The 11,244-nt window shown below is 40.8% G+C and overlaps 1 protein-coding gene across 5 annotated transcripts in view; it reads left to right on the top strand.

Moving 5' to 3' along the window:
* Positions 1–11,244, top strand: part of ARHGAP26 (Rho GTPase activating protein 26) — a 550,033-nt gene that overhangs the window by 425,958 nt on the left and 112,831 nt on the right. For 4 of the 5 annotated variants that reach the window (XM_004381135.1, XM_023735640.1, XM_023735642.1 and 1 more), the window contains exon 20: positions 4,001–4,154. In XM_004381135.1, the coding sequence (XP_004381192.1) occupies positions 4,001–4,154 (154 nt within the window). Of the gene's footprint in view, positions 1–4,000; positions 4,155–11,244 lie in introns of those variants that run through there. The other variant, XM_023735643.1, reaches the window with a different exon arrangement.

Genomic DNA, 11,244 nt, shown 5'->3' on the forward strand with positions numbered 1-11,244 from the left:
GACAGCTGCCCCTGGATGTCTGGGTGGAAGGCATGTCCCTGTTCCCTAGAGCACGTAGGTAGGTGGATTTTGCAACTGGACTGTGGGTACCCAAAGCTATTGGCTGTAAGGACTGAGAGTCACCACTTATTCTTGGACCCCTGTTGCAGGTGGCTCAGTGGAGTGGGTGGAGCCATCAGTCCTCAGGCCCCTGATGTGGGTAGGTGAGGACCCTGCTTAATGGGCAGGGCAATGTCAGATGTCATGAATCTGTCACTCCCCCTTATAGCTAATACAGATGAAAATAGGCTTCAGGTATATACCCTGGTATACTGTGCTAGTGAGGGCCTACACTGATGAAATGGGCCCACATAGGTCTACTACACAGGAGTGAAAGGCATTCAGAGTCCACAGACCCCTTATGCTGTGCCAAGGCAAAGGAGCTGTGCCTGCCCTGAGTTCCTGGCTTAGGGGAGCTGGCAGATTATTTTTTCCTGTTTGTTAATTTATTCCCTCTTCAAAGCCAGGAGAATGGCTCAGGGAGCATGATGTGTCCTACTTCCGGCCCAGGGAGCGCAGCAATCTCTGAAGCCAGGATCTGTAGCAGAGTAGGGAGGGAGCAGGTAAATGAGAGAGAGCTATTTCCCAAGAGCAGAGTTTTGTTTTGTTTTTTTTTTTTGATCCATGCAGTAGGTTAGATGCTTGTACTTATCTTTCACCGATTGAGCACTATTTCTTGCTGGTTCGGGAGGTTTGAGCCAACTCTCCACCGCTCCATCTCTCCCAATGTGGAAAACACGTCCTGAGCGCCACTGCTTGCCTCACTGCTCGTGCCAGCCGATCCAGCCTGCAAGATGCCGGTTCCTGCCGGGTCAAGTCTGGCAACTCCTTGCTGCTTCTGAACCATCTCTCCCTCCCTTTCCCACTCAGACCAATTCCTCAACTTTGTCTTTGATGTTTAGTGCTTCTAGATTATCATATGTAAATTGATTCACTTGTTTTTTCAGGTCTTTGTTGTAAGAGGGACCACAGGAAGTGTCTGACTGCTCTACCATCTTGGCCCCGCCTCGTCTTTATATAATTTTTTAAACTGTGATTTCAAAGTTTTATCTGTCAAATGTCCAATCTTAGGTCACTTGTAGGCTATTGAGGAAGGCAGACATATAAACAAATAAATATGTGCAAGTTGATAAATAGTATACGTCTGAATAAAATACCAAAGAATTAGTGTAGAGATCTGTTAACCGTCTGGGGACCATGCTTGGTACTAAGAAGGCTCTCAATAAATATTCATTGAATAAATGAAAACTGAGGACGGTTCATCTCAGATACTCCCTTTTTCTAATAACAGTTTAGAAAGACTAATACACTTGAATAAGGGCAGAATGAATAAGGAAGACTGAAGAAGAATTTATGCATTTGAATTATGGTGTTGGTGAAGAATATTGAATATACCATGGACTGCCAGAACAACAAACAAATCTATTGTGGAAGAAGTACAGTCAGAATGCTCCTTAGAAATGAAGATGGCAAGACTTCGTCTCACTTATTTAGGACATGTTATCAGGAGGGACCAATCCCTGGAGAAAAACATCATGTTTGGTAGAGGGTCAGGGAAAAAGAGGAAGGCCCCCAACAAGATGGATTGATACAGTGGCTGCAACAATAGGATCAAACATAGCAATGATTGTGAGGATGGCGCAGGACCAAGCAACATTTCATTCTGTTATACATAGGTCTGCTATGAGTCGGAACTGACCCCACGGCACCTGTCAACAACAAAACACTTTTGGCAAAGTGTTGTTTTTTTCTTTAAGTTGGTAGAATCATAGCTCTTTATGGACAAGTAAATATAAACACAGGAGAAATATGATCTATAGCTGTAGTCTTCCAATTCCTGAGAATTCAGAGAATTGTCATGCAGACTTGACCCTTCAGGATTCTCAAACTAATGTTAATAAAATTATTCTTCCTCTTTCTATATGAAGCTAAAAATGTCGCTGATTGAACCTCAGAGGAGTCCTCTCATGCCCCTTCTTTCTATGGTGATCTTGGGCTCCTAACAGTCGTTCAGGAATCTTGATTGGACTATTTCGTGCAGCGGATAATTGTACTTATACTGATAAGTGGCATATCCATTCTCTCTATGATCCCCTCATTATGTAATTTTAGAGTTGTTTTTCTTCCTAGTAGCAAGTTCTCATTTACAGGCCTTTAGTCTTCCTATATCTTGGCTCAACCTAACCCTTTTGGTTTGTCTTTCTTTGTTGTTGTTTGTTTGAAACATAAGCTTTTGAAATACGACTAGTCCTAAATCTCAGGAATCAATTTAATAATCTGCTTTTTTCAAAATCTACTTAAATTTTGGGTATCTCCTGATAGCCTTGTGAGGTTTTAAAACTCTTCAATGGGGCTTTATCCAGGGCATTAGGGCTTTGCCAAGACATTAGAGGATATGAACATGTGTGTGAGTGTGTGTATGTGCATTTACTTAATATGAAGATTACTCTAACATCATTTTAGAAACATAATTTATTTTTATAGATGTGACTAGTGCAAGGGAAAAGCATTTTTGTCATGACATCACCCCTTTTATGGCCTAAAGAGACCTGAGTTCAAATGTCAACCTCTAAACAATAAGCCCAGTTTGTCCTCTTAGGGATATAGTATACCTCTGGTTCATTTCAGAAAGGTATAGTGAGAGGATTATACAAATGCCCTGTGTGAACCCAGATTTTATATTTCTTGACAAGTATGTTGATTGCCAGAAGCATCAGTGGATTTCAATATGGTATATCTGTGATAAATGTAGGATGAGAATGACATTCCAAGTTAATAATAATTTCCTCCAGCAGTGGTGCCTGTGCCATTTACCTAAATCATCCCCCAAAATATGTTTTTTTCGAAGTATGGTTCTAAGGTTTTAAAAATGGGAAAAAACAAAGTTATTTTCTTTGAGTGGTGTTCTGGAGTTTACAGAACACATTCCTGCATATGATCCCTCTTGGTCCTCATGACAGCTCTGTAAACTGTCCAAGGCAATTATCATCTCCCCATTGTACCACCTGTTAACTAAGAATCCAAGATCCATGAATATTGCCTGAGGCCACACAGCCAGTCATTGGTGGAGTCTTGAAGGGGGCTCAGGTTTTCTCCCCCCTGGCTTGGTAATGGACCCCTGGTGGTGCTGTGGTTAAGAGTTCAGCTGGTTGGCAGTTGGAATCCACTAGCTGCTCCTTGGAAACCTTATAGGCAGTTTTACTCTGTCTTATAGAAATGCTATGAGTCAGAATCGACAGCAACAGGTTTGGTTTTTTTTGTTTTTGTTTTTGACTTAATAATATTCTCCAAGCATTAATATGACTGTTTGAACCATGGGCCCAGCTTTTTTATATGCGTATTGCGCTGCAACCTATTACATATTATTTATCAAAGGACTAACTGTAAGTTAAACACTAAATGTATTGAGCTAGAGGCAACACAGAACAGTTTCCGGAATTTGGACTGGCTGCATCATAAGGAAGTTGATGGCCAAATAGTAGATATTCTACGGTGAGGTGCTATAGAATTGGAGGTAGGACATGGCCTGGGCAATTAGGACATATTTTAGACAAGAATTTTAGAATAAAAGACGAGTGTCACAGAAACCAAGGGGATCTGGTTGAATGTATGGGATCCACAGGGGCTGCTCTGCTTTCTGACCATCTGCTGGTCAAAAGAGGATAAGATTGATGGTTGTAATGTCCTAGGGAAAGACTAGGGAAAGGGCTACCCCATATTAAAGGGGAGGTCTGTCCTGTGCAGATGAGGAAGAGGTTTTGCTCTAAGCTTTCAAGAGTTGCCTATTCCCCTTTGACTCTTCTCTCCCACTTTTAATTCTTATCCTTTCCTATGTCCTTTTCTTAGCTTCGTTGGGGCTAGAGGTCTCAATCTGAACCCATTGCTCAATTTTTGTATATGTATGAACAGACTATCTCTATAGAACAATATTAATATGGATCTTGTGGCATTTTTTCCCCAGAGGAACAAAGGAACAGCATCATCAACTCCAGTCTGGAATCTGTGGTTTCATCAAATGCAAACAGCATCCTTAATTCCAGCAGCAGCCTGCAGCCAAACATGAACTCTAGTGACCCAGACCTGGATGTGGTCAAACCCACGCGGCCCAACTCACTGTAAGTATGATGGCCAGTTGCCGCCACACTGGGGCCTTATCTACCATTCTGCCCAGAATTCGCTCTCTGGCCCTATCTGAATTTGAGGTGTTGTCCAGTGAACATGATTTAAACCTTCTCCTTAAATTTGGAGCTTGGCTAGTTTGTCAGAGGTTTGTTGAACATCATCATCTCACTTTTAAGGGAAATCATTATTCTTAACATACCGCTTCTTGGCCTTGATGATTTTTGATTTACCATCTTGCTGAGATGGCTTTGGTGATGGCTATTGCCTGTACTGGCTGCTGGGCATGAAAAGCAATTTCTTTTAGTCTTACAAACATCCAGGGACGAGTAGTAGCTCAGTAGGTCAGTAGCCAAGTCTGTTTCCCTCATTAATGTTGTTTCAGTTTCTCTTCTCCCTGACTGTGTTGGGAGTGTTCAATGCTACCTATGTGTCCACCGTCAGAAAGAAGAGTCCCCAGTAGCCCTTTGTGTCTTCATGTCCTCAAACCTTAGCATGGCTGTGATCTCATACCAGAGACTATAAACGAGATGAGCCCTGATGCTTCATTATTGAGCATTGAGCACCCATAGCCAAGACAGCCAGTTTCAAGACTGCCTGTCCAATCCTTCACAGAAACTAGATCTTCTCTGCAAGGGCCAGAAAGTTCTCACTTGTGGTTCATCCCACATTGCTTAGCATGCTTCTTCAGACCACCCCATAAATCTTATCAGCTAGAGCCTTTGCAGGAATAATGTGAGGCCATGACCAGAACAGCTGGGCTCTCAGGCTACAGTTATGTAAGACTCAGGACAAACAGAGTCGACTTTGCCTTCCTCTAGCGAAAAGAGTTTGAGGTTCAGCCACAGACTACCTTCAGGGCGACTGGTTCGCTTGAGACACCAGGGTGAGGGGGAGAGACCAGCATGCCGCAACCTTTTCCTGACCCTCTCCAAGCTGTGTTTGCGCGATAGCACCCTCCCATTCCATCTCTCTAAAGTATTAACAGATCTGCAAAATGGGTCCAATAATTTTTGCCTTAGGAGAGACTTTTGTTGTTGTGGTTAGTTGCCATTGAGTCAGTTCCGTCTCGTGGTGACCCCATGTGTGCAGAGTAGAACCACTCCATAGGGTTTGCAAGGTTGTGACTTTTTGGAAGCAGATAGCCAGGGCTATCTTCCGAAGTACCTCTGAGTGGGTTTGAACCACCAACCTTTCAGCTAGTAATCAAGCATTTAACCATTTGCGCCACCTAAGGAGAGTGAGTGACTAAGGGATTTTTAGATTCTCGGGAGGAAAAATGACTCTAAAAGTAAGAGGTACTTATAAAAAAAAAAATGCAACTACAGTGTAAGATGAAATTTTGGACTGAGAAAATCAGGCCTCTTTTTAGTGATTGGCAGCTTTAAATCCTCCCTTGACCTTCAGGAAGTTTTATTATTTATCTGTTATTTGGTAGCTACTGTGTTTGTTCACCAAGAGGTGGACCAGTGCCTCAAGAACTGAATGTAATATAACTTGTGTGGCTTATGGGCCACGAGTCTCTTCTGGTTCCCCTGGCTGCACTTGCCTAGGGAGCCTCCTGCCATGCTGGGTGGTTCTCAGGTCCTCCTAGACTTTAAGGAGAGCTTATTTTCTTTTTTGTCTACTTTGTTTAAACCTAGTACCTGGTAGTGACTGAAGTTATTTGTTAATCAGCATGAGCAAGGCTGAATTTCTAGCCCAGGTTGCTTAACATCCCCAGATTTTAGCCAGCTCGTACCAACTAGTGGTCTTTAATCTTTGTTTTCAGCAGCTAGTAGCTGTGAGCCCCCTGAGTCACCACGGAGTACAGTATATACAAAGAGGTTGCTTAGGCAGCTAGGTGGAGAAGGGAGACGTGTCTTTTAACACAGGTCCTGAAGGAGCGGGTTGGGATTTTTTTATTTTGTTGGTGCCTAGATGTGATTTGTTTTTCACAAATCATTGGGATTGCTCCACCTACTTCACACTGTCCAGGGGGACTATTCCCTGCCTGGCACAGATTTTTGGGGCTTTCCTGGGAAAGGGAGGGTAATGCCAGGAATGGTTTCATTTGTTTGCTTTTGGAAGAGGATTAGAGTTAGGAGTGTGGGTGTGTTTCCAACAAGACTGCTCTCCCTCCAAGCTGAGTCTCTGATGGATACCTGTGAGTGCTGAGGTTAAGGAAGGCTGTTACTGACATGGAAGCAGTGCCATTGTCACAGCCCTGGGTGCGGGCCATGCCAAAGCCCCTGTAAGTCCTCCACCAGCTTCACAGACCATTTCTCAGACCCAAGGCAGTGAATTGTTGTTCCTGGGTTCATGCCTCCTCAGACTATTATTCCTGTGATTTGCCTGTGAGGCAGTCCTGGCAAACAGAAGCCACAGAAATTTCCATGAGTAAATTAATTCTGAGAAGTTAGTTGACACGCTGTGCCATCCTGACTGGGCTCAGTCACAACCAACCAAGACCACTTGGGTCTCAACCACCATTCTGTATCCTCTGATTGCCTCTGTCATTGCCCAGTTTGAAGTGTGTAGCGATCCTTCAGTGGAAACACTTAATGATGCAGATGAAAGCAAAAAACAAGGCAGGGGGTAAGGGTTACCATCTGCTTGACTGTGAAGTAGACATGAAGCGGGGAACCAGTCACCAGGAAACTATCTTTTCTCATTTTATCTCATTCTTTTTTTTTTTCTTCATTATTTTTCATAATGACTGGAGAATCACTATGACCATGTAAAAATCATAACAAAAGAAACATGTTTGTTGCTCATTGCACTTTGATACCTGGGATAATAGATTTTTCTATATCGTTGGCCGGTCCTTCTTAATTCTCCAAGGTGATCATGGCCCTCTTGTTTGCATGGTCTTAGTGCTAAATCAGGTATCAAAATTGGAGATGCCACCATTCTACTGGTGCCAAGGCAAGGCTGCTGGGTTGAAATCTTTGGCAGTTCTTTAGGTAGCCATCTCTCCTGAAGATCAAAGGACATTTGGTAAGCCAGAACTAAAGTCCATTTAACCTGAAATTATCAGCAAGTGTTGCTGACTATTTTGTGCCCACACTTGTGCTAAGCTACCTGGGATAAACCAGGAAAGGGGATTCTATCTTTCTCAAGAGTTTAGAACTGGATAAGGAGGAAAAACAACAGAATATGGCAGTGCTAAATGGGATTTATAGCTCATAAGTGCTTTTAGAGTGCAACAACTACTATCTGAATATCTATTGAGTACATGCACCAGGTCAGAGTATTGGGAAAGATGGGGTAGGTGAAGAGTGAGGTGGGAATTGGGTAAGATTTAAATGGTTGGGTGGAGAACATTCCAAGTTAGGAGGAATGAGAAAGGCAGAGATGATCCAGAATGGATAAATACAGCCTGTAGACACATGTGTTGAACATGGGGAAAAGGAAGTGGGCAGAAGGGCTCTAGTCCCTTCCCCAATCATTACTGCCCCCCCCAAAAAAAAAAAAATTGAACCAGCATTTAAAAATCAAGAGGCTTCATGACCAAGTGGGATTTATTCCAGGAATGCAGGGGTAGTTCAAAAATAGAAAATCAACATAATACACCACATCAGTAGAACAAAGGAAAAGAACACGTGATCATCTTTATGGATGCAGCAAAAGCATTTGATAAAATCTAACACCGTTTCTTGATGAAGACCCTAAAGAAGATTGAAGTAGAAGGGAAATTCCTCAGTATGATTCTGGGCATGTATGAAAAGCCAACAGCCAACGTTATACTTAATGGAGAAAGACTGAGAGCTTTCCTCTTGAAATCAGGAACAAAACAAAAGTGCCCATTCTCACCACTTCTATTCAATGTATTAGAAGTCCTAGCCAGAGTGATAAGACAAGAAAAAGAAATAAAAGCTATGCAGATTAGAAAAGAAGAAGTAAAATTATTGCTGTTCACGGATGATATCCTATGTATAGAAAATCCCAGAGAGTCCACAAGAAAACTTCTAGAGCTAATAGAGGAATTCAGCAAAGTTGCAGGGTACAGGGTCAACAAACAAGTCAGTTGGGTTTCTATACACAAGCAATGAGAAATATGAAAGGGAAATTAGAGAAGCAATTCCATTTACAATAGCATCTAAAAGAATAAAATACTTAAGAATAAATCTAACCAGGGATATGAAGGACTTATACAATGAAAACTATAAAACACTGCTGAAAGAGATTTAAAAAGACTTAAATAAACAGAAAGATGTTCCATGTTCATGGATTGGAAGACTTAATATTGTTAAGATGTCATTGCTTTCCAAAGTAATCTATAGGTTCAACACAATCCTGATCAAAATTCCAACAGCCTTCTTTCTGGAAATAGAAAAAGCAATCCTCAACTTTATATGGAATGACAAGAGGCCCTGAATAGCTAAAGTAATGTTGAAAGAGAAGAACAAAGTAGGAGGACTCATACTTTCTGGTTTTAAAACATATTATACAGCTACAGTAATCAAAACAGCCTGGTACTAGTATAACAATAGACACATAGACCAATGGAATAAAATTGAGAGCCCAGAAATAAACCCACACATCTGTGGTCAGCTGATTTTTGACAAGGGTGCTAAGTCCATTCGATGGGGAAAGAAGAGCCTTTTCAATAAACGGTGCTGGAAGAATTGGATTTCCACATGCAGAAAAATGAAACAGGATCCATGCTTCACACCATATACAAAAACAAATTCAAAATGGATTAAGGACCTAAGTATGGAAACTAAAACTATAAAATAATTAGAAGAAAAAGCAGGGACAATGCTGTCAGGTCTAGCTTTTAACAATGGATTATCTAATACAATAACAAAAGCACAAACAGCAAAAGACAGTAAATAAACGAGACCTCATAAAAATTAAAAACTTTTGTTCATCAAAAGACTTTACAAAAAAAGTGAAAAGACAAGCTACTAACTAGGAGAATATCTTCAAGAAACCATATATCTGACAAGAATCTAATAACCAAAATATAAATAAAACTTAAAGACAAATAACCCAATCATAAAATGGGCAAAGGTCTTGAATAGACATTTCACCAAAGAGGATATTCAGAAGGCCACCAGACACATCAAAAGATGCTCAGAAATCAAAACCACAATGAGATACCATTTCACTCCCACTAGGATGGCTAAGATTTTTTTAAAAAAAACTGAAAATAACAAGTGTTGGCAAGGCTGTGGGGAAATTGGAACCCTTACCCATTGCTGGTGGGAAAGCAAAATGGTACAACTGTTCTGGAATACAGTGTGGCAGTTCCTCAAAAAACTAAAAATATTAGTACCATACTACCCAGCAGTTCCACTCCTAGGTATACACCCCAAAGTCTCGAAAGCAAAGACTCAGAGACTTCTACATGAGTGTTCATTGCAGCACTATTCACAATAGCCAAAATGTGAATGGATAAACAAAATGTGGTATATACATACAATGGAACACTACTCAGACAGTAGAAGAAATGAAGTCATGATACATGCTACAATATGGATGGAGCTGGAAGACATTATACTGAGTGAAATAAGTTGATCACAAAAGGACAAATATTGTATGACTTTGCTTATATAAAAAGACAAGAAAAGGCAAATGTATAGAGAACAAAGTTTATCAGTGGTTACCAGAGGCAAGAGAGAGGGGAAAAGGGGGAGGAGGAGTTAAGGATGATGGAAATATCACATTGATTAAGGGAAGGGTTGCATAGCTGATTATTGTAATTGCTGTCAGTAAGTTGTATACTTGAAAAAGTTGAACTGGCAAAAGTTGTGTGATAGACATAGTTACAACAATGACAAAAAAAAAAAAAAAAGAGTAGTTGCTGAGGCTGCTCGTGTACAGCGAAAAACCTCATGGGATTTGGTTTCTTGGTTTGGAGGTTTAGGGTCATGGTTTCATGGAACATCCCAGTTAATTGACCTAATAACATGTTTAGTGCTTCTGTTCTACCTCTTAGTTCGTTGCATAGTGCCTGGGGTCTTAAAGCTTGCAAGTGGCCATTTAAGATACAACAGTTGATCTCTCTTCACTTGGAGCAACAGAGGAAGAAGGAGTGTCAGGAATAGAAGGAAGGTATGGAATGTGTTGGTAATTGCCTCTATGAACAGCTACCTCCTTTGCCATGAGACCAGAACTAGATGGTGCCTGCATCCGTGAACAACAGCCTCCTTTACTATGAGACCAGAAGGTGCCCATCTACCATTACTGAACATTTTCATCAAAGATTATATAGAAGCATACTGATCAAAAGGGGGGAAATGTAGAACATAATTTCAAATATTAATGGACTCCAGACTTCCCAGAGCCATGAAGTTTGGAAGAACCCCTGAAACTGTTTTCCTGAGATAATCTTTAAACCTTAAACCAAAAATATTCCCTGAAGTCTTCTTTAAACCGAACAATAGTTTAGCTTAACTAGTAAAAAAGGTCTGCCTTAAGCATTATACTCTTTTAAGAACTATATATATGGGATCAAATTGACAACAATAACTTGAAAGATTAGATAGGAACTTTAGGAGGCAGTGAGTTTATGTTAATGGGGGAGGAACAACCCAGGAAAGGAGGGTGAGAATGGCTGCACAACTCTAAGAATGTAATCAGTGTCACTAAGTGGTAAATATAGAAACTGTTGAGTTGGTATATATGTTGCTGTATATATTCTCAACACCAACAAAATAAATAAAATTTTAAAAAAATCAGGAGACTTCAAATAAAAATCTAGATATCCAGCTTCTCTTGAAAAGTGATATTTGGCTACACTAAACCCACATGTTACCTGGTAACAGCTGATGCCCTTTGGCCCCTAGAATCTCACTTCTAGCCTGCTTCACTCTTGTATATCACCTCCGTGTAGGCCTGTGGTAAATTAAACATGGCCACACAGTCTTTGCGGCTCATATCATCAAGAGGTGTAGCCCTAGTTATAAAAGAAATTAAGGATGGAATAAAGAAATTCATAGAATCAAATGAGAATGAAAACACATTGTACCAGAACCTTTGGGACACAGCAAAAGCAGTGCTCAGAGGTCAGCTTATAGCAATAAATGCACACATCCAAAAAGAAGAAAGGGCCATAATCAAAACATTAACCCTACAACTGGAACAAGTAGAAAGAGA

This window comes from Trichechus manatus, unplaced genomic scaffold, assembly GCF_000243295.1.
Source record: "Trichechus manatus latirostris isolate Lorelei unplaced genomic scaffold, TriManLat1.0 scaffold00080, whole genome shotgun sequence".
Classification (NCBI taxonomy): Eukaryota; Metazoa; Chordata; class Mammalia; order Sirenia; family Trichechidae; genus Trichechus; species Trichechus manatus.